Raw genomic sequence first — 24,572 nt, 5'->3', positions numbered from 1 at the left:
CAGCAAAACCCATAAGATACCTAGAAATAAACCTAACCAAAGAGGCAATGGATCTGTACTCAGAAAATTATAGAACATTCATGAAAGAAATTGAGGAAGACACAGAGAAATGGAAAAACGTTCCATGCTCATGGATTGGAAGAATAAATATTGTTGGAAATTAAGAATTCTTAGCATTGTATAACTTGTCAACTTTTTCTTTGTGCAATAATGCTGACCTTTTATTTTTGTGTTTCTTTTTCTGCAGGTCTTTAATATATTATTGAGACTGATAACTCGCACCCACAGTGGCTACATGTTGACAGATTGCATATTTTGAAAGCTTGAGATATTTTATAATGAAACATGCCATGTGGAAACTTTGAAGCCTAGAATCCTGCCAAACACCTGAATAAGGAATTCCTCACCTGTAATGTAAGAGACTTCTCCCTACCACCATGACAAACCAGGAGAAGTGGGCACACCTGAGCCCCTCAGAATTTTCCCAACTTCAGAAATATGCTGAGTGTAAGTATTTATATTGATAATATGACTTGATTTGGCATTTGTGTTAAGCAAGATTTATAAGAACAGATTACAGAACCTGTTCAGCATTGGGAGAGATGTAGATACATGTTTCGTTTTTGTAGGTCGGTCTATTTGAGACTACCTTTTGGCATGAGAAAAAGGAAAAGTTGAATTTTTTTTTTAAGGAAAAGAACTTAAATCAAATATAAAATCTAGAAAAAAAGGAACTAGGATATTAGGTGCAAAACTAAAACTGGAAGCATTCCATGTGTAACAGAAGTAAAGCAAAAGATAAGACAATTTGGTGAAAGGAAATTGGTGATACTGCAATTGAGAAGGACAAACAGAAGTAACTGGGAAAAGTGAGGGTTTATTATTGTTGTTATTCTTGTTTTATTTGTTTTCTGTTTGCTAGCATAACATAGAAAAAGGGCTGGGAGTTGGGGGTCATGGATACATTGTGGAGTTGGAATTAGAGCTTATTAGAAAGTATCAGGACCTTATGCCAACTTTTTCAGATGTGTATATTCATACAAAAGATAGACCATGGCAATTCAGTTTATAGTAGGCTATTTTTAAATACTAAGTTTCTTTACACATAAACAGTAAAATTTCATCTACAAAGAATTTTATTTTATTTTATTTTTTTTTTTAAAGATTTTATTTATTTGACAGAGAGAAATCACAAGTAGGCAGAGAGGCAGGCAGAGAGAGAGGAGGAAGCAGGCTCCCCGCGGAGCAGAGAGCCCGATGCGGGGCTCGATCCCAGGACCCTGAGATCATGACCCGAGCCGAAGGCAGAGGCTTTAACCCACTGAGCCACCCAGGCGCCCCCAAAGAATTTTATTTTTAACATGGATTTTCAGGAATGTATCTGTTTCATGAAATGAGTTTCAACTATAAATATGAATAACACCTGGGTCAAGGTGTTAAAGAGAGAAAAGGAAGTTCCTAAAAAATCCGTGGTACCAACAAGTTGGGAGGATGACGAGCAGAGAAAAAAGTAACACGTAAGGAATGTAATAAGATTGAAGAGAATAGGGGAATCACATGGTGACTGGAAGAAGAGAATTCAGGAAGCCTTAGAAAGAGGAAAACAACTGTAGCATGCAAGAATGTAAGAGGAAACATCGAAGCAGCTGGGTTGGAGAGGTGTGGTACCCAGGGGGAAAGGAGTGGATGGAGTAAGGCTATGAAGGAGAGGAAGAGAGAAGAGGAACTTGAAATAATAAGTGAAAGGTTTGTTGATAATAGTGAATAATAACGCATTTATGGGGTTACAGATAAGTCAGGAACATTAATAAACACTTACTGCATATTATCTGAAAAGGCCAACTTCACCGGTTTTCTAGAGGCTTCCTCACTTGTGGGCTGACGTGTGCTGGGTGAGGTTGTGAGGGTGTTGCTGGGTATTCACAATAAAGATGCAAAGCCGAAAGAACATGTGCATGTTCTTAGTCAATAATAAAAATTATAACAGCTATCACTGGTGGGGAGCAGAAATTTCTGCTATCAAAGTATGCTTCTCATATTCAAAAACTGTTTTGAGAGGCTGAGAGCACAGTTCATCCTCTTGTCCCGTTTAGTCCACAATGGCTGAATTCTTGTCTGTATTTTTATACGTGATAATTTTGAAATTGACTAAAAAAATGATTTACCTATGTTTTCCAATTTCTTTTTGCTCTCTGCTATTGTTTTATATCCAATAATTAAGTAAATGTTTCTGAGCATTTTCTTTAGGGAGAATATTCTCCTTGGCACTGAAGGAACCACAGTTATAAACATGTGTTCAAGGATGTTTAATGAAGGCTAGAAACTAATGGATAAATGACTGTATCTAGGCAGAATTTTTTTTAATTTTTTAAAAAGATTTCTATTTATTTATTTGACAGAGATCACAAGTAGGCAGAGAGGCAGGCAGAGAGGGGGGAAGCAAGCTCCCACTGAACAGAAAGCCGGATGCGGGGCTCAATCCCAGGACCCTGAGATCATGACCTGAGCGGAAGGCAGAGGCTTAACCCACTGAGCCACCCAGGCGCCCTTAGGCAGAATATTTTAAGTGCCACAAAGTTTGGGGTTCTGCAGGGCATTAGTATGCAGTTGGAGTTGGTAAAGGGAAATCTTCATGGAAGAAGTAGGATTTGAAATGAATCTTAAAAAGTAGGTTTAAGGAAAATGGAGAAGAAAATAATACAGATAAAAAGGAAAATTCGCATTTATTTGAGGGAGAGGAGTCATATTTAGCTATACCAGAAATTAAAGGTATAAGTACAGTTAGGATGTAAAAATGAGTTGGAATTAAAATATACAATGCTAAACTTGAGTAAAGCAGTGAGGATTAATTGTAGGGTTTTAAGCACAGAACAACATGAGCAGGAGTTTAACTTGGCAAATACAAGGATGGAATAAGGTAATGGAAAGAGACTAGCATCATGCCAGTGGGCTATTGGAATAGACTAAATAATGTGGATGATGAAAGATGACCAGAAAAGTGTAGATTCAGATATTTTAGCATTAAAACTAAAAGAGGGCTTGGGAAATAGTAATAGAGAGAGAGAGAAAGAAATAAAAAATTTAGTTCCAAAGATTTGACTTGACGAATGGGACAATTTGGTGACATAATCCCCCAAGTAAATAAAACATGGAGTTTGGTTTAGCTTATGTTAAATTTAGCTGGATAATTAAAATGTATGTTACTGGGGCGCCTGGGTGGCTCAGTGGGTTAAGCCGCTGCCTTCGGCTCAGGTCATGTTCTCAGGGTCCTGGGATCGAGCCCCGCATCGGGCTCTCTGCTCGGCAGGGGGCCTGCTTCCCTCTCTCTCTGTCTCTGCCTGCCTCTCTGTCTACTTGTGATCTCTCTCTGTCAAATAAATAAATAAATAAATAATCTTAAAAAAATTAAAAAAAAATGTATGTTTCTGTTTATGGAAGCATTAAAATGAGAACGGTAAATTATTACCATTAATAGCTAAATTATCATTTCTAATGAACTTTGCTCAGATATTAAGATTCTATTTGAATTGATAAACAGAATTTATACTGAAGTATTAAATATGTTATATACTGCTACTTTCATTTTATTGCCTATGGAATATGGCATTCATTTAATTATATCATAAATGCTTGACTTAGTAATCAATTTGTGGAAATACCTAAAACAAGTGTAATAAAAATTACCACAAATGTGAAAATTGTAACAGATTGAGACAAAGATTAATGAGTATTCAATAAATTGGTAGTAAGAAGTGACACACTAAGTATAAGAACAGTTTTAATTTGATTTTATGAGGACACAAATTAACTGAATAACTGTGAGTTAAAAAAATCAGTGCAGATTCCATGATCATTAGACTTGCCATTCTTTTTCAAATAAGCAAGACATTATGAAAAGTGCTAGACTTAATCCCCCAAGAAGTTTCCTGTGTAATTAGGAAGCAAAGAATATCATGATTAGAATATATCCTTGTATAATAAATTGCCATTGTCAAAATATAGCTGGAAACAAACATTATTCTGAAGATTAGGAAAATAGTATATTTTCCATTGCAATTTAGTGCATGTGATCAATCTGTCATCAGCATTTAAGCATCAGATTTTTCATGTTGCAGTGCAGTATTGATAAAGTGACATTCATTCATTGTCTAGTAGAAGATGGTGTATTGGATTCACTTTTTTGACTTTGTTTTGTAGCTTTCAATAAGAAACTGTTTACATGCATTAAATTATATTAAAAAACAAGTTACTGTTTTAAGGTTAAATTTGCAGCACACTAAGATTATATGTGCTATATATCAAATAAGTGTTTCATATGCTTTCGGGAGATGGAGCGGGCCTGTAAAACTGTTGGTCGAGATGAAGGAATTCATGGAACCCCTACCCCAGCAAAACCAAATCACTCATTGTGGGACCTAGATAACACCGTAACGATCAATTCCTTGAATTATCTGATTGGGGGTTCTCTCCAGTACTGCCCCAATATACCGTATGTCTTATTCTGTTTGGGCTGCTCTAACAAAGTACCACAGAGGGCATGACTTCTAAGAATAACAGATATTTCTCACAGTTCTGTAGGCTAAAGTCAAGGATCAGGGTTTCAGCATGTTCAGGTCCTATAAGGGGCCTTTTCTCAGTTGCAAACTGCCACTTCTCCTTGTATCCTTATAGGATGGAAACAGTCAGTGGGATAGTGCATTCCCAGGGACTATTGTTAAGGACACTAATCCAGCTGGGGCCTCACTCTCATGGCTTTAGCTCATTCTGATTACCTCCCAAAGAACCCTCCTGTTGGAGGCTGGTATATCAACATATGCCTTTGGTGGGGACACGGTAAAGTCCCCTACACCCTGGAACTAGAAATACTCTCAACTTCAAGGCTTTCCTTGTGATCACTTAGGGGAAAGCAGAGTGAGATGGGCACAACATCCCTTGTTAGGCAGCTAGGACGTCGGACAGCTTGTACTCAAATCCTGGACCTCCATATTTTAGATCTCTCATTTGGGAAAAGTCACTTAACATCTCTGTGTCCCGTTTTTCATACTTACAAAATGTGGAAAACCATAAATGTGTCAAGGGTTGTGAGTATTAAATCGAATGAGTTAATGATATATGTCAAGTCATGATAGCACTGTCTGGCAAGTTGTAAGCGATACAGCTGTTTACATTTATTGTTTTAATAGGAAGGGTGTGAATGTATTCTGTTGGCTGTTTGAATGGATTGTTGATGATCAATAGAAAAGTGCCACATTTTGGAGCACAATCAGTGTCCTTCCACCTCGCCCCCCCCCCCCACTGTGCTATAAGACTAGATTCTTCCCACAAGGTAGAAACTTCTGGTGCTGTTGGCAGCCTCATTTCTGTGTTGTCCCCACAAATGCTGAAGGCAGTTAATGCAAAGCCTGCTGTGGTTGCCTACAGCATGCTGAGACCATGCTCCTGTTTAGGGTTTTAGGCTGAGTCACTCCATGGGAAACATTTCCATTGATGTGTGGGAGAGGAGTATAATTTTCTTTCCCACTCTTTATATAAAGTCATCCAAACTGTTGTTACAAGATAGAGAGCTCTCACTCCTGCCGTGGAGAGAATTGAGCTTATCACATTATTAGTTTGCCAGAGCTTCCCGCTGTGGTCTCATGGTGTCGCAAAGGGTTAAGATACTCCAAGTCTTTTCATGGATGACAATATTTTCTGTGTAAAATCTACACGATATTTTCAAGTGATTCATTATCTGCCCACATATTGTCACTTAGGATTAGCTCTTTATTTGCTATATATAAAGTGGGTTATATAGCATGCAAATTATTTTTGAAAGCTACTGTGTTATTATGGTGGGAACACTTCCAAATTTTCATAAATTTTTTACTGTTTATAGCAGCTGGCATTGTGGAGAGTTGCAAAATTATGATGAACTTGTTCTTTTCAATAAGGACCAATATGCCTAACATTTGGACGTCGTGTACGATTTCTTCTATGGAGAGAAGCACAAGCACTTGGTGGAAAGAGCACAGACTTTGCAGGCAGACTAATATTTGATAGTGTTGAGCCCTAGACCCGTTTGGTACTTTTAGTGGTATGGGCCTTTAGAATGTTACATAAACTGCTTGTACCTCAGTTTTGTCACCTGGAAAAGTAGAATCCACCTCAAAGTATTATTGTAGGATTTAATGAGACAGTAAATGTCATCATAATAAATAATTGTTTTTTAATGGCTTCATCTTCAACAATGTTCAAGTATTATCTCATTGAATACAATACACGTCAGAGGGGGACAGGTGATCTCTTCCAGGCAGATTACTGAGCCCATAGCAATGGCACAATAAGTGATGAAAATCAAAACAGTAATAATTCTTTATGTTTTTTATGAAGATCAGTATGTTAATAAATTGGTTACTAATCATGTTTCCAAAATACAAAAAGCTGGAATCTGGGATTTAGGGTGCTCATAGCTCCACCAGCCACAGTCATCTCTCAAAGGTTTTTACATACAAGGAAAAGCAGAGAGGTAAAGCTGCTAACTGTGGCTTTGGCCTCAAATTGTCTTTCTGGTCTTTTATCATGGTAGATTGGAAGGGATCATGTGTGAACCTCAGTGAAGCTCTACCTAAAATAGAGGCACATTTCAGTATTCCTCCTGCATTCATTCTGCCAGAGCCTGGAACCTCCCTCACTCTTCCTTTATGAAAAGCATGGGAGGAGAAGGAGAGATGAGCAGAAAATCGTGAAGCAATTGTAATAGAAATATGGTGAAGCCCTTTTCCATTTTAAGTAGCCTTACTCTCTTGAGACACTCTACTCTCTAGCATGATGATCTAATGTGTCTTTGAGATATGTTTTGTGAGTCATCCATACAAGATGAGACTAAGAGAATGGTGGGAAAGAGACTTCACCTCTTACCCCTGTGGGTATTCAATTTATAGTTAGGCAAATTTAGATCACATATTAGCCCTGTTTCTAATTTGTCATGATGCAGTTTGCTTTTGATTTTGGCCTATACCCTGTATGTTAGATAGGCCCTATTTTGGGCAGCCAAACCACTTAATGATAATTACTTTCTGCGTAAGACCAAAGAATAAATGGCACAGGGCCATTTAACAGATTGATTGAGAGCACTTAATTTGATGTCATAAAATGAGGTGAGTTCTAGTGCTGTGATATACCCCTCAGTTTCCTCACCCACGTCCTAGGATTGTGGTGATGGTTAAATGTGAAAATGCAGGTAAATGCTCAGGACTCAATATGTTATTGCTATGATGATGATCATGATGGTGATAAATGAGGTAGATTAATGTCAGAAGAGAGCTTTTCTTAATGAAAAAATTTTAGGCCTGTTTGCTTATACTACTAATGTAAAATGTCTTGACTTTGCCCTGATACGTGGTCTGAAATTGGAATCTGCAACTCTATTTTAGATAATACATGTCTCTCATTTCCGACCCTGTTTCTTCTGATTCACATTGATTAACTCAGCAGTTCCTGGCTTTGACCCAGATTTTATTTCTGGAATGTATGTTGGCTGCATAATCTCTTTTGCCTCATTTCTGGCTCTGTTTCCTATTTGTTGTACTGTTTCAGACTGATTTTTTCCTTGGTAGTTTCTCTGGATACATATATGTCTTAAATCTTTTAATACATGAAATTTGCAGTGGTAAAAGAAATCAGTATCTATGAATGTCTAAATTCCATTCTTTTAGTGTCCTAAAGACAAAAAACATCTATTTTTCCAACTTTGCAAACTTGCCAGAAAAAAAACAAAAACAAAAACAGTAATCCAGAAACAGTTTTAAGGCTTACACTCAAATGAACTTTAATACTGAAGTCAGGACTTCTGTGAAGTCTTGGTTTAGGTGGGCCAAATTATGTTACGACAGAAAAATTCACAAAATCTCAGTGGCTTAATGAAATAGGTGCTGATTTCTTGCTCATATTTTATTTTCAAATCTGAGTCAGCAAACGGTTAATTTCACTTTGTCCTCGATCAAGTCCCAGTTTGATGGAACAGTCATCAACTTCAGAAACTGGCAGATGCTATGGCAGAGACAGAGAGCTTGAGAACTGGGAGTTGGCTCTTAAGGCTTCTCCTTGACAATGATATGCTTAGATTTATTTTGCCTAAGCAATATACACGAATACATCCAATTCCAAGTGAGTAGAGAAATGCCTTGTTTTTGTCTGCCCAGTGTCAGGGGAACACTAACATATTTGGTGAAAACTACTAATGTGGCCAGTATCACACAAATGAAATGGATCCTACCACTGACTTTGGAATCTTACTCATCATAATCTCTTTAAACTTCCATTTATTTTCCTATAAAATGAGGACAATAATTCTCATCAAAAAATAACAACTATTATTCTATCACTAACATTAATATGATAAATTTATATCAAAAGTTATCACTAAGGGGTGCCTGGGTGGCTCAGTGGGTTAAAGCCTCTGCTTTCGGCTCAGGTCATGATCCCAGGGTCCTGGGATCGAGCTCCGCATCGGGCTTTCTGCTCGGCAGGGAGCCTGCTTCCTCCTCTCTCTCTCTGCCTGCCTCTCTGCCTACTTGTGATCTCTGTCTGTCAAATGAAATGAAGAAAATCTTTAAAAAAAAAAGTTATCACTAAGAATCATGCACATTTAATTATGTACTTCATCCTTAACTCACTTATAAAAGTTGTTATTTGCTGAAAGTTTCCTTCATTATCTTCCCCGTTATAGCAGAAGTGCTATACACACACACACAGATGTGAGTACACAAACTAGAGGGACTTAATTTTACTCAGTCATTATTCAGTCAATACTCAGTCATTATTCAGCCAACAGTACTTAGAACCTTTATGTTTGGCTTTGGTTAATACAGAAATGAATATTTTGGTGCTTTCAGTCAAGAGCCTAGTGTATTCAGAGACACAAATAATGTGGCAGATGATGATAAAGCAATTAAATACATTCTCTGAATATTATATATATAAGACATTTTATTGAGATATAGTTAACTATAAGATTATTTTAATTTTAGGTGTACAACATAATGATTTAAGATGCATTGTGAAATGATCACCATAATACATTAAGTTAGCATCTGTCTCCACACATAGTTACTTTTTTAAAATTATTTTTATGGTGAGAACCTTTAAGATCTTCTCTCTCTTTCTCTCTCTCTTTTTAGATATTTTATTTATTTGACGGAGAGAGACACAGCAAGAGAGGGAACACAAGCAGGGGGAGTAGGAGAGGGAGAAGCATGCTTCCCACCAAGCAGGGAGCCGGATGTGGGGCTGGAATCATGACCTGAGCCAAAGGCAGATGCTTAACAACTGAGCCACCCAGGCACCCCAAGATCTGCTCTCTTAACAACTTTCAAGTAACACAATACAGTATTATAATTGTAGTCACCATGCTGTACATTATGTTCCCAGGACTGACTTCTAACTGGAAGTTTTTACCTTTTGACCTCCCTTCACTCATTTCAACAAATCCACACACTCTACTTTCAACCTCAGGCAATCGCCAGTCTGTTTTCTATATCTGCAAGGTCAGGCTTTTTAAGATTCCACACATAAGTGAGATCGTACTGCTTTTGTTTTTCATGTCTGACATATTTCACTTAGCATAATGCTTCAACATCCACACATGTTGTCCCAAACGGCAGGACGTCCTTTCTCATGGCTGAATAATATTCCAGTGTGTGTGTGTGTGTGTGTGTGTGTGTGTGTGTGTTGCATTTTCTTTATCTTCATTTCTCTGTGGATACTTAGGTTGTTTCCATGTCTTGGTTATTATAAATAATACTTCAACAAACATGCGGGTGCACATATCTTTTTGAGTTAGGGTTTTGATTTCCTTTGGATATAGTCCCAGAAGTGGGATTGCCAGATCATATGGTGGTTCTATGTTTAATTTTTTGAGGAACCTCCATGTCATAGTAGTTGCACCAATTTACATTTTTACCAACAGTGTACAAAGTTTCCCTTTTTTAACGTCTTCTCCAGCACTTATGTTTTGTCGTTTTGATAATAGCCATTTTAATAAGTGTGTGGTGGTATCTTGTTGTGTTTTGATTTGCATTTCTCTGATGTTTAGTGATATTGAGTACCTTCTTACGTTCTTATTGGTATATGATCTGCAAATATGCCTCTTTCTCACACAACTTGGGAATTTCTGTCTGCCATCTCTGCTTTGTGCCCTGGGGGTCGGGGATAGATAGTTAAAAATGAATTCTATTTGCTATGGACCGGTGGGACCTGCAAACATAAGCCCTTCTGGGCACCAGAGCCAAATGATCAAAGGATGCATTCCCTGGATAGCAGCTGTAAACCCCTGGTACCCAATATGTGTACCAGATCCTTTCTATAAAAAACTTTCTATAAACAACTTGGAATGAGGCAGAGGGGAGCGCTAGCTTCCCTAACTCGTGGGGAATATTGCATTAGGTCCTCTAGATATGTGTTAAATTAGAAGACTGCCCCTCAGGCCACAGCCTTTTATTGTTGTTGTTCCAGTTTTATTGAAAAGTAATTGACATATGTCACTGTATAAGTTAGAGTCATACACTGTGATGGTTTGACTCACATATATTATGAAATGATTACCACATTGGTTCAACTAACATCCATCTTTTCTTATAGATAAAATAAAGCAAAAGATAGAAAAAAAGAGAAAAATTGTTCTTCTTGTGATGAGAACTCTTAGGATTTACTCTTTTAACAACATCTTTTTTTTTTTTTTTAAGATTTTATTTATTTATTTGACAGAGAGAGATCACAAGTAGACAGAGAGGCAGGCAGAGAGAGAGAGGGAAGCAGGCTCCCTGCTGAGCAGAGAGCCCGATGCGGGACTCGATCCCAGGACCCTGAGATCATGACCTGAGCCGAAGGCAGCGGCCTAACCCACTGAGCCACCCAGGCGCCCTTTTTAACAACATCTTTATGTATCATACAACAATGTTAGCTATGGTCATCATGTTATGCATACATTCCTAGCATTTATTTATCTTAAAATGGGAAGTTTGTGCCTTTTGATTACCTTCCTCCAAGCCCCCCATCCCACGAACCTCCACCTTTGGTAACCACAAGCTTATCTCTTTTTCTATGAGGTTTGTTTTTTGTTTTGTTTTGTTTTTTAGGTTCCGTATGTAAGTGAGATCATATGGTGTTTGTCTTTATCTGACTTATTTCACTTAGCATAATGTCTTCAAATTCCATCTGTGTTGTCAGAATGGATTTCCTTGTTTTTTAATTGTTGAAAAATATCACTACACACACACGTGCACGTGTGCGCATACACACACACACACACACACACACACACACACACACACCCTTTATTTATCCATGCATTTATCAAAGGACACTTAGGTTATTTCCATATGTTGGCTATTGTAAATAATGCTCCTATAAATATGGGCGGGCAGATATGTTTTTGAATTAGGGTTTTCATTTCCTGTGGATATATTCCCAGAAGTGGAATTGCTAGATTATATAGTATTTCTATTTTTCATTTTTTGAGGAACCTCCATACTGTTTTCCATAGTGGCACCAGTTTACATCCCCACCAACAGTGCATGAGGGTTCCTTTTTCTTTGTGTCCACACTAGCACTCATTACCTCTTATCTATTTGATTGTGGCTATTCTAACAGGCATGAGGTGATATCTTACTGTGATTTTAATTTCCATTTTCTCAGTAACTAGTGATAAACATCTTCTCATGTACCTGTTGGCCATCGATATATCTTTGGAGAAATGTCAGTTCATGTCCTTTGCCCATTTTTAAATGGGTTATTTGTGGTTTTGCTATTGAGTTGTATGAGTTCTTTATATATTTTGATTATTAACACTTTATCAGATATATGGTTTGCAAATATTTTTCCCCATTCAGTGGATTTTTTTCCCCACATTGTTGGTCATTTATTTTTCTCTTTTTTTTTCCTTTTCATATTTTTAAGTTAAATTGTATTTAGTTAACATACAGTGCAATATTTATTTCAGGAGTAGAATTCAATGATTCATCACTTACATACAATACCCAGTGTTCATCACAAGAAGTGCCCTGTTAATACCCATCACCCATCCAGCCCATCCCCCACCCACCTCTCTCCATCCACCCTCAGTTTGTTCTCTACCTTTAAGAGTCTTTTATGGTTTGTTTCCCTTTCGTTTTTTCTTTCCTTCCTTTCTTTTTTTTTCTTTTATTTTTTGATGGTTTATTTTTCTATGTAGAGCTCTCTTACTTTGATTTATGTAGAGCTCTCTTACTTTGATATGGTTCTACTTGTTTTGTTTTTTTTTATTTTGTTGCTTGTGCTTTAGGACTCATAACTAAAAGAATTATTACAAGACCTATGTCAAGGAGCTTTATTCCCCCCTGTTTTCCTCTAGGAGTGTCATGCCTTCAGGTCTTACGTTTAAGTCTTTAATCCATTTCGTATTAATTTTTGTGAGTAGTGTTGTTGTGGGTCCAGTTTCATTTTTTTACATGTGAATATCCAATTATCCCAGCATTATTTATTTAAAAAATTGCCTTTTCTTCATTGAGTGGTCTTGCCCTTCTTGTCAAATATTAGTTGGCTATATAAGTTTGGTTTATTTTTGGACCCTTGATACTGTTCTGTTGGTCTATATGTCTGTTTTTATGTCGTTACCATACTGTTTTGATACTATAACTTTATAGTATAGCTCAAAATCACGAAGTGTGATACCTCCTGTTTTGTGTCAGGATTTCTTTAGCTCTTCAGGGTCTTTGTGGTTCCTTATAAGTTTTAGGAGTGTTTTTCTACTTTCATAAAAAATGCCATTGGAATCTTGATAGGCATTACATTGAATCTATAAATAGCTTTTGGTAGTATTCACATTTTGACAGTAATCTTCCCATCCATAAACACTGGATACCTTTCACTTATGTGTGCCACCTTTGATTCTTTTATCAGTGTTTTACAGTTTCCAGAGTAGAGATTGTTTAGTTAAATTTAGCTAAATTTAATCCTAAGTATTTTATTTTTTCAATGCTATTCTAAATGGGATCGATTTCTTTATTTCCTTTTTCAGAAGAGTTATTTTTATTTTTTTTTGAGGGGCTCCTGGGTGGCTCAGTGGGTTAAAGCCTCTGCCTTCGGCTCAGGTCGTGATCCCAGGGTCCTGGGATTGAGCCCCACATCGGGCTCTCTGCTCAGCAGGGAGCCTGCTTCCACCTCTCTCTCTCTCTCTGCCTGCTTCTCTGCCTACTTGTGATCTCCGTCTGTCAAATAAATAAATAAATAAAGAAGATTTTAATTTTAGAAAGAAGTATGTATAAAATAACTTTGCTTGGAGGGAGACTAAAAACAATTAGGAGAGTATTTTTCTAGTGCAAGTTGTTGAATATGCAGGGTTAAATAAAGTTTAAGGCATTGTTAACAGAGAAGTAATTACATATTAGAGAGAGTCTCTAGAGGTAGAATAAATCAGGTACAATCACCATTGGGGTATGAGGACTAAAGAAAGAGGATGGGGTACTTGAACTTGGGAACAATGTGGTTTTCTTAACCTAGGATGGGACTGCAAAGAAAAAAAAAACCCAAGCTAATTATTTAACTAATGAATTCATAACAGGTTTAGAGAGAAATGGCTTTATTTTGGACATTTTGAGCCATAATTTTCTATCCATCTAATGATTGAACATATGAATTAGATTATTTGGCACACAGATCTAGAGCTCAAGCAGGAAATCAGCGCTGGAGTTATAGAATGGGTATGCTTTTGCACTGTGGGTGGTAATCATATGATGAGAATAGATTAGGTGACCCAGTGGAAGAAAACTGAGCAAGGAGAGAAGGGTGGAGAAGGAGTACTAGAGATCACTGTGTTTATAAGGCAGTTAGAAGATGAGATATCCATGAAAGCAATTGGAATATAGTACCTAGAAAGGAAGGAGGAAGTAAGTGAATGACCAGTATTCTAAAATCTAAAAGAAAAGTGTTTTCAGAAGGTGAGATGTAACTTAATAAGTAAAATGTGCCCAGAGATTTCATCATTCAGTGTTACTGGTGATTTTAACAAAGATTTTTTTTCTTATAATAATAAATGCAGTGGGATGAGTGGAAAAGAAGAGAGGCAGAGAGAATACATATACACTATTTTTTAAAATAGAATCTTAGCCATGAAAAGGAAGAGAAAAAATTATGGCTTAAAATGAATACAGTAAAAAGAAGGATTTTGTTCTTTCACATGGAGAGAAGACAGTTCATGGGGCAAAATGGACATCACATAAAGGGAATAACTTGTGAGGAAAGATTCTGAGCCTATGGCCAAATCTTAATTTTTGTTTTGGTTTTATTCAATTTTCTGAACTTCACCTCTACTGTTTTTTTTTTTAAACATACTTGTTTTAGTTTTTAGCAAGTTACATAATCTTTCTAAACTTTAATTTTCTCAACTGTGTAATTAAGAAAATAATAAAGCCTATCTTACAAGATTGCTGGAAGACTCAAAATAATATGTGTGGAAATGCTTTGTAAACTGCAAACCACCATATGTAAGTTAATTACTGCTTTCATTGTAGTTACCATTAGAATGTTCTGAGTTATCTTTATACTATTTCTCTCCTTCTTCTGCAGTATAGTATCTCTGCTTATCCCAAATACACATTTATAATTTCACTATTTATTAAATTTTACCGTTTGCTTTAATGGATTATATGAGAAATACCCACCTGCTCATTGTGCCCCAATTTTTTCACTTTTACCTATTGTGGGGAGAACACTGCCAAGATTTTACTCCACTCACAATATAGCAACTTAGTGTGCTGCAGATTTATGATGCTAGAAGACATGATGCTTCTGGATCATAGGAAAAGGACATTATTAACAATGTCACAACAGACAGTATTCACCTCATGTTTTCATTGTCAACTCCACTTTAGTTCTCCTGAGGAAACATGAAAAGGCCAGGTGACCTCTGCACAAGCAGTGAATTGAGTTATAGGAGAGGAATCCTTAGGGAACCCAAATCTTTTATAATTGATAGGAAACAAAGTTGCCTTTTGCTCAAGAGAGGGCCACAATCTATGCTTCCCAAGGGTTTTCACAACAAAACTATCTGTGAAGTGATGGTCTGGAATAAAAGTCATCTGTGCCTCTGTTTGTTAAGACTTGCAGGAACATGAAAGAAACATTAAGAATTATTCCTCAGTAAACATAAGCTTATGATAGTCATTACCACTGTGATCAGTTCCAGAGGTTGGTGAAAATACAGGTTTTCTTATCAGGTTACCTTTTAGTTTATATAAAGGTAACCTAGATTTGTGCCCAGAAGTTTCTTTGTCTTCATCTCTGACCCTCTTTCCTTCCCTTTACTCTACTTCTAGGTTTTCAGGTTCATCCTGTCTATGAACATTTTCAAGTTAGAGGTAGACTCACCACTTGTCTATATTCATTCAGGAAGGGTGAAAGGAAATCCAATTGGTTGCTGGTATTTTGGAGCCTACCCATTAAAAATAGGCTTAATTCTTCCATTTTATCAAAGAAGTAAACCTCTTAAAACACAGATGTATTTTCTCTCTCTCTCTCTCTCTCTCTCACACACACACACACACACACACACATCTTTTTCTTGCAAGTGTCAGGAGGGAAAATTTTTCTTATACCTTTTAATGTCCTTTTAGCGAGCTTAGGAATTAAATTGACATGAGACCAATTAACAGGAGAAGAAACCCCAAAGTTTAATTATATGCACATAAAGGCCCAATAAGAAAATTGAAACATAAAGAAATGACCAAAGCTATCAGAGGGAAGGTGTGTGGGTATATGCATTAAATAGGTATGAGGATTAAGAAATGCACTTGTGGGGCACCTCAGTGGCTCAGTGGGTTAAAGCCTCTGCCTTCGGCTCAGGTCATGATCTCAGGGTCCTGGGATCGAGCCCCACATCGGGCTCTCTGCTCAGTGGGGAGCCTGCTTCCTCCTCTCTCTGCCTGCCTCTCTGCCTACTTGTAATCTCTGTCTGTCAAATAAATAAATAAAAAATCTAAAAAAAAAAAAAAGAAAAAAATAAAAGAGATGCACTTGTGATGGGTCCTGAGTATTGTATGGAATTGTTGAATCACTATGTTGTACAACTGAAACTAATATTACACTGTGTGCTAACTAACTAGAATTTGAATTAATACTTAAATGACCAAAGCAGGCAGTTTTATGCTTTTTAAACAAAGAAACATAAATATGGGAGACTTAAAGAAAACTTATATTTGGGAGCTGCAATTAATAAAGAATTTTTTTTTTTTAAAGATTTTATTTATTTATTTGACAGAGAGAGATCACAAGTAGACAGAGAGGCAGGCAGAGAGAGAGAGAGAGAGAGAAGCAGGCTCCCTGTCGAGCAGAGAGCGATGTGGGACTCGATCCCAGGACCCTGAGATCATGACCTGAGCCGAAGGCAGCGGCTTAACCCACTGAGCCACCCAGGCGCCCCTAATAAAGAATTTTAAAGAGGATTTGGGCTGGAGTATTTAGTAAGAGTAACAAAGTTTGTTTATAGTCTTCTCAGCTCTCAATTCCCTCACTCTGGTACTAAGAATGTCTCTTTACCTCCTGGTGCAGGAAGGGTGTCTTTCACATGGGAGATTTATTTCCTGCTTTCTAGAAAGAAAAAGGGGTCGGAGTGTTTTTCTTGCACTGACTCTTCCTTAAATAACTTTAATGTAGCATAATCAATATGCCAAATTGTCATGTTTTGGGGCAGGCTGCCCTGTGCCCTCACACACCTATCAGTCGCCATTAACTTATTTTTTAATGCTTTACTGTTGCATGAACACAGAAAGGAAAGATTTGGGGGGAAAGGGACACATAGACTAGATAGTCTCTCCTTTTGCTGAATGGTTTGCTGAATGGTTTGAGAACTCCCTGGAACTGAATATATATTGAAGATGCCATTGACTTTCTGCCTGATGTCATAAGTGCCTTTGAAGCGGAATGTGTTACTATTTGAGCTGCTTTAGCTGCCAAAGGATAAGTGACTTCCAGACCATTTTTTTTTTAAAGATTTTATTTATTTATTTGACAGAGAGAGATATCATAAGTAGGCAGAGAGGCAGGCAGAGAGAGAGTAGGAAGCAGGCTCCCTGCCAAGCAGAGAGCCTGATGTGGGGCTCGATCCCAGGACCCTGGGATCATGACCTGAGCCGAAGGCAGAGGTTTAACCCACTGAGCCACCCAGGCGCCCCCTTCCAGACCATTTTTAAGCTTAGTTTCTTACTAGATTGTGGTAATCCGCTGTCCCTTGAAACTTACCCTTAAACTGAAGTCACTGGAGAACAAAGAAAATCAAGAGAAGAGTAAAATGCTGGTAGCTGCAGCTTTGGCTTGGACAGGAGAGTCTCCCAGATGTTTACAGAATTCTGCCAACTATTGCTGGTTTGTCGTTTCCCCGTGGATATCAGAGATTAATCATTTTTTTCCCTGCCAAATGAAAATCTTTCTCTAGAAATTCACTCTTACAAGCTCTGCCTTGGTTAGAAGGTATTCAAGGGAGGTAGTCTATAATGAATCCCACAGATGCTAAGAATAGAGGATACATTCTGATTATTGGTAAAATGTGATATGATGTGACTATTGAATAGTTTATTACCAATATCAGGGTAACTGGTTATGATGGGAAAAAAAATCAATGCATTTTGTAAACTTAGGAGTCAGAATCATTCTAAATATTTTGAAATATTTCTGAAAGGGCACATTTTCCCTTCTACCTCCCTCATACTCACTTCACAAGTGCCAGAATTTTTAAAAAAATAACATTTTGAACATATTGGACTCTTTGGGATTATAAGAACTGTACCCTAATGATATCCAGTCTCTTCTCTTTTTCTAGGTGTCAAAGACTCCAGGTATTTCTCTCAACAGCTCTGGGAGGCATTTCTAAAACAGCAATAACTGCTTCCACAGAGCATTTATGTGGAAATACTATATGGAAGTCCTTCATGTAATGATAATTTCTGCCATTTCCAAAGTTACTTTCTGAAAGCACCTTGTAGAATTCTTCCTTTTTCCACAAATGGCTGCCATGATCATTATATTGAGTTCCATGGTAATTTTCCTTTCGTTGCCTTATCTCCCAGAATGATCAAAAGCATAGAGCTAAGAAGTAAAATATAATACCATTGACTTAAGAGTTTCTAAATGTAATCCTTTAAAGAATTCATCTTGGAGAAACAGATATTCCTAAAATAATCACTGATAAAATTCCACGTCCTGTAATTGTCCCACTGTTCCTGATCCACATTCTATGTAAAATGAGAAAACCTTTCCTTCTACCTTGTAGTTTCTCTGTCAGGTCCTTGGGTATCTGAAAATGTACAGTGTCAAAAAACGTTCATACTTTGTGTTCTTCTGCTTTCATGATGGCCTGTAGGCTGAGACATTTAGAAATACTCTGATGATACTTTTGACTTCTATCTAACTAAGCAAGCTGGAACAAACACATGTAAGGAGAGTGTGATAAAAATGCTACTCCTTCTCTCCCATATGGCATAAAGGATAAGTATATACCTATAAGACATTGGAATTGCAACATTAGTCTGGTTCCAAGTGTTGGGTCCATATACACCATTTTTTTGACTTCCTCATTCCCTCCTGGCAACTTCAAGAGCTCCACACTGCAGCCAGCCCTGGTAACTTTGTACATTCAGACCATGGGGAGGTATGTCAATAATCTTTCTAGGGAATTGTGGACAGTTATATCCAGAGATGGACTAATTAATAATAGGTGCTGCACACTCCCCCAGACTGCATTAGTAGCAATAGATAGAGTGTCCTTTTGAGGGGAATCCCATAGCTCATCCATGACATCACCTCTACTCATAAAACTGAGGATTGAAAGTTCTCGTTCATATGTTCCAAAGTGTCTACCAACATTTTAGATTTCTATCAGATATATTTTTCTGAGCTGGCATATGATCCTTGTGTCTTCAACTATTTCTAATTATTTTTCTGGTTCTCTGTAATCTCTGAGTTCTCTTGACCATCCTTGAATTAAAACCAGTGAGGATTCTCAGACATCGTGGGGACGTTAATGGCTGGCAGACCTTGGTTGGCCCTGGGCCATATATAGCTCTTATCAGGTCTTTGAGTCTAAATGGGCCATATTTGCTTAAGCCCTCCATTCTAGCATCTTTTGTAAAAACTTTCTAGTACACCACAAAATTGCCCATATTTTATCTTCTTTTCTCCAGATGATAAAGAGTGTAGCTTATATATCTTGGCACTTCCTAACCTAATGAAGATTTACTTTCTCAAATACTATTAGCACAATACTTAGCACGGAGGTACTATAACTTTATCCACATTTTTCCAGATTCTCCTCCATAAGCCGCTTAGAAAATGGCATTCTAACTTTCTCATATTTTGTATTTCAGAGTTCACTTTTCTGTTTTATAATGATGACTTCTTCAATCGACAGTTCAAAGTGTCATTCCCTGGAACTTTTCTAGCAGTCTCTCAAGTATTTTGAGATTTAGTATCTAATGATATCTTGCAGAGGCTGTGTAACTCATCTGTTATTGTCCGCACAGGGTCTCTGTGTGAATGGCTAAGATGTGATGTAGACTCCCTAAGCTAGACCATATTCCTTATGGAGTTTTTTCTCTATAAAGAGTGCCCAAGTTTTTTTCTGAACATTGTATAATAAATAGGACATAAGTCATTCTATAGCAGGCCCTTTTACTGAATGTTTTCTGCAGGAAATTTCTTTGAGGGAGCATTTTGATAAAGACACATAATGTAGCTTGGTCCTGCTTTGGAGTAGAAACATAATTGTCAAAGCTTATCTTTCTTCAGCAGATTCACTGCAGGATCTTAAGTCTCCATTTTGTCGGTGTCTCTCTTTCAAATGCTTTACCCCTCTCTACTGTCAGTTTAAAGGCTACAGTAGTCAGCGTCTGGAACTTGCTGTGGTTTGCTTGTATTTCAATGTGGCCATTCCATGGGTCCAGAATCCTAGGCAATGCCTTCTCCAGCTGTTCCTATGTTTTTACTCCGTACAGTGTTTTAAAGGGTGCTCCTTTAAAAACATCTTTCACAAAGAGTGTAATACTACGAGTAGCTGATAAAAAAACATATCTAGAGTGCAAAGGATGGGTCGAAACATTTGTTCATTTGTTCACTGCACTTTCTTCTCCTGTTTCCCTTTCTCATTCTTTTTGTAGCTCTTTGCAGTGTCTTGGCTCCATCCTGCCTGAGTCCTACAAGGTCAAAGCTCACAAGACCATTATTTTGGTATCCTATGTAGTCTAGGTCAGTTGTTATTCATGGCTTCATCTCATGAGGGCAAAAGATGGCTCACTGAAGAATTTGGGTCTATTTTTCTAATTTAGAGTGTTCAGAGTGGTGTACTTCTAAGGCAAGCCAAATATGTGCATGCTAATATTTATTATCACTGAGAACATATCTTGGGTGGCAAATACAGTATAATATCTAACACTTAAAAGGAGATGATCATGAATTTATTATAGCTCACATTTTTCTAAGCCTCTGTGCTTTAACTATATTTACATATTTAATTAGAGCAACCCTCTGAGGCCAGCAATCATTATTATTATTGTCATTTCACAGATGAGGGAATGGAAGCCCAGAGAATTTAAATTAACTTGCATGAGATTGTAGAGGTTTTAAATTATAGAGCCATAGTTCAAATCAGGTGGACTGTGTCTGGAGTTCATGCACTTAATCACTGCTATACTGACTCGGTTTGTTATCCCTTGGGTGATCATTAGTTTAAAAACAAAGCATAACCAAGAAAAATTGCTCCCTAACAAGAATGAAAATAGTAAGGAAGAAAATGAATAAGGAACCAGGAAACTCTATTCTTCCAAAGTTCAGATTATTCATAAAGGATGCAAATGTTTGCTATGACTAAGAAGAAAAGATCCAAAGCATGAAATTTCTTGGAAGCTGCTGGGCTGAGAAATGGATGATTTTGCAAGTGTTTCTAGTATATCCTTTAAGGCGGCTTTGAGATAGTTCTGATGGGCAGTGAGTTTACAATCACTTTGAAAGCCATGAGAGACTCATGAAAAAAGCAGAGATTATGGGCAGAAGCTTTGATGAAGAGATACATTTCTTCCAGGCAGAATCCATTTCCAGGCATTAGTAGGAAGAAGCATGATGAGGTCAGCCAAGTTGTTGGAGTAAGCATTTAAAGGCTTGTCTCATTTTTACTGCAAGTTTTACACTGCTGCTGTGTGCAATCCCTGAGCAGCATGGACAAAATCAAATAGGCTGCCTCAGGGCAGCAGCAGTGACAAGAAATGCTGAAGGTATGATGCAGCAGTAAGTGGGCAAAGGGAAGTTTGCAATTGGAGAGTTAGTGCAATTGATAAAACTGAAGTGCGTTAGTCAGAAAGCCCAAGATATCTCTGTATTTGTGTTTCTTTAGTTTTCTACGGCACGATGTATCCTTATGTTTTTGTTTTCAGTAGGTAAGAATTCAGTTGTACTTCTGTTTCAAATCGAGAGTTAATTTTTTTTTTTTAAATTTATTTGACAGAGAGAGATCACAAGTAGATGGAGAGGCAGGCAGAGAGAGAGAGAGAGAGTGAAGCAGGCTCCCTGCTGAGCAAAGAGCCCCATGCGGGACTCGATCCCAGGACCCCGAGATCATGACCTGAGCCGAAGGCAGCGGCTTAACCCACTGAGCCACCCAGGTGCCCCAAATCGAGAGTTAATTTTAAGGAAAGGGGAAATTGCCTGGGTCATAGATTTACGTTGTGAACCTTTAAAAGTATGTTTTTGGAAAATGGTGGCATTGCTTTGTTAGCCAGTAGCCAGCTAAACAGCTTAGTCCTCCTGAAACAAAATCCTGCCCTAGAGAGGAGCTCTCAGTTGGAGGCTCTTGGGGGCCACGCATTTCACACAGCTCAGGTGCACAAACAGAAGAACAGCTAAAGGAATGCTCTTCAGTATCTCTGCTTTCCTGGTCTATAATTTGTTGCTCATACATACTTCCATTAAACATGCTGTTTCTATTGGTACTACTCTATATGGAATAGACCATTTAGGATGAGAATCAAAAAGCCTAAAATGCTATAATTTTATAATTAATAAAAAAGACCTTTAAATGATGTTTTCTATAACTTTGTAATATGATTTAACTGATAAAGACGAGGCCGATTTAGTAATTTTTAAAAGGGTAAGTGTAAATAAGTAGTATGGCTTCTAATCTCTGATGCAACTCACCTTGGTTGTGGCACAGCAAACCATATACAAAAATTTCTCCAAGTCTAGACTAATGAAGGAACTTTTGAGAATCTTAATAATTTTTCAGCTGTCTAATATAATGTAGTTTCCTGAGTTCTGATCAGTAATAAGGATACTTTGCTGAGAATTTCCTTCTCTAAAATGGTTGAATTTGATGTATCTCTCATGCTCTCTCAGTCTGTATCTCTCATCATTCTATTTCTCTATTTTCCTCTCTGAAACCGTCTATTTCCTTTCTTTGTTATAGTCCATATCTTAATTGGCAAGAACAAAACCATTATATTCTTTAACATATAAATTATTTATATATTGCTATTTATTTAGAGAGAAAAAAAAAAACAAAGAGAAAAAGACCTTGCATCTAAAAGAAAAGTCAGTGGTGATACAGGTTGTGTTAATATAGGTTTGATGAGTAAGGACAATTAAAGTGATTAAATTTTATTTTTAGAAGCCATATATAGTGTTTGCAGGTGCAAACAATGTGGAGAAGCTGGAAAAAAATTAATCCTTTCAGTTTCACTTTCTTCTTGATTGTTAATCATAGTTTTATTGTGTTAAAAAACAAAAAGTCAACGGCATAAGTTCAAAGATCAAATGAGCTTTATTCAACAATCATGATTAATTGGGAAGTATCCCATCTAGCAAATAGAAAGGACTGCCATGGAGTCTAGATAAGAAGAAGGTTTTTTTGTTTTGTTTTGTTTTAATTAATTAATTTATTTTTTTGATAAGAAGTTTTAAAGTGAGAAAAAGTTCAGAAAAAGAAAATTATTAACAAAGAATGCATCATTTTAGGTAAGTTCTTTCTCCTAAGAGGAGTGGAAGGGTCTATATGGCAGATTATTTTACTGGTGCTGACCAGGTCATTCCAGGCTGACTGGTTGAAGTTTGTACTCCTTGGGGGTTGAAACCGCCATTAGGTTAGGTGTTAAGTCTTGGGTTACTAATATGGTATTTAGCGCAAATGACTCCATTTTGCGCCTGTTGTCTCCTTTTAACAGTTGTCTTTGCTATTCAAGTTATTTTGATGAGAGTTGTTTGGGGGACTTTTTTTTTTTTTTTTTTTTTTTTAAGAGGGAGAGCGGGGGAGGGGGTCAGGGTCAGAGGGAGAGGGAGAGAGAGCATCCTAAGCAGGATCCGTGCCCAGTGTGGAGCCCAATATGGGGCTCGATCTCACAACACTGAGATTATGACTTAAGCCAAAATCAAGAGTCAGACACAAAACCAACTGAGCCCCCCAGGTGCCCCAACGAGGTAGTTGCTTTTTAAACATGTTTTTGTTTGTTTCTTTTCCCCAATTAAAATATCGTATTTTTAGGGCAGAGATAAATTTTAAAATCTGACATCATAAAGCATGGTCAACTTTAAGTTCTCTCCGTTGAAATTAACTAGAATGTAAAATCTATTTATTTAGGAAACAGAAGCAAAAGAAAAAAAAAACATTTCCTTGCTACTTATATTCCATTGAGAAGTCCTTGAAATAGGCAGTGACCTTCCTCTAGGAACTCAGCTGCTTCATGTTAATACTTCTCTAAGGGTAAAAGGCAATCTTAGCTTAGCAATATTCCAACCTCCAGTATTCTGTAAGTGTACTTTAACCTATAAAAATTCCTTTGGAACCTTCTTTTATCTCTGCCCTCCACCCCAGGATACATCTTAGCAAACATCCTCTAAGCATATGGCCAACTGATATACATCTGAAGGGTCTCATGACTAAGGTGTTATGAGACAGTAATAAATGACCTTTTCCTAACCAAAGACTAGCCCCCTCAAGTTCCTAGAAACTTTGTTTTCCAAACTCCTAAGGGAATTACACTATCCCTAATGCCCTCCCAACTTGAAAGTATATAATCAGTCACCCCTCACAACCCTAGTGCAGCTCTTTCTGCCCACGGTTCTGTCCCAGTGCTTTGATGAAACCACTTCTTTTGCACCAAAATTGTCTCAAAAATTCTTAATTAACCATTTGCTCCAAACCCCAACATTTCCACATCACTATGTCCATGTAATTTTTACTTTTAATAAGATGCTATAATAATCATGTCCCTCCACCCAAAGGCTGATTTCTTTTCTTTTTTTTTTTTTCATATTTTAAAAAATTTTACTTATTTGATAGAGAATGAGAGAGAGCACACAAGCAGGGGGAGCAGCAGGTAGAGGGATGGGAGAAGCAGAGTCCCTGCTGAGCAAGGAGCCTGATATGGGGGCTCTATCCCAGGACTGTGGGGTCATGACCCCAGCCAAAGGCAGATACTTAACTCACTGAGCCACCCAAGCACTGCAGGCTGATTTCTGATATAACAAAAATTTCCTGTATCTAGCATACCACAGAGGTAAATTTCTAAAATTGAGAAAATATTTTA

General features: G+C 37.4%; 1 protein-coding gene across 5 annotated transcripts in view; it reads left to right on the top strand.

Moving 5' to 3' along the window:
* The first annotated feature begins 437 nt into the window (after positions 1-437).
* LOC111147309 (diacylglycerol kinase beta) overlaps positions 438-24,572 on the top strand; it is a 630,133-nt gene continuing 605,998 nt past the window's right edge. For all 5 annotated transcript variants that reach the window (XM_022503292.1, XM_022503290.1, XM_022503289.1 and 2 more), the window contains exon 1: positions 438-507. In XM_022503292.1, the coding sequence (XP_022359000.1) occupies positions 438-507 (70 nt within the window). The remainder of the gene's footprint in view (positions 508-24,572) is intronic.

The sequence above is a fragment of the Enhydra lutris genome, unplaced genomic scaffold (assembly GCF_002288905.1).
Source record: "Enhydra lutris kenyoni isolate GAN:26980312 unplaced genomic scaffold, ASM228890v2 scaffoldscaffold16, whole genome shotgun sequence".
Classification (NCBI taxonomy): Eukaryota; Metazoa; Chordata; class Mammalia; order Carnivora; family Mustelidae; genus Enhydra; species Enhydra lutris.
The sequence above is the reverse complement of the archived record's forward strand: the minus strand, read 5'-3'. Positions and strand labels throughout refer to the sequence as shown.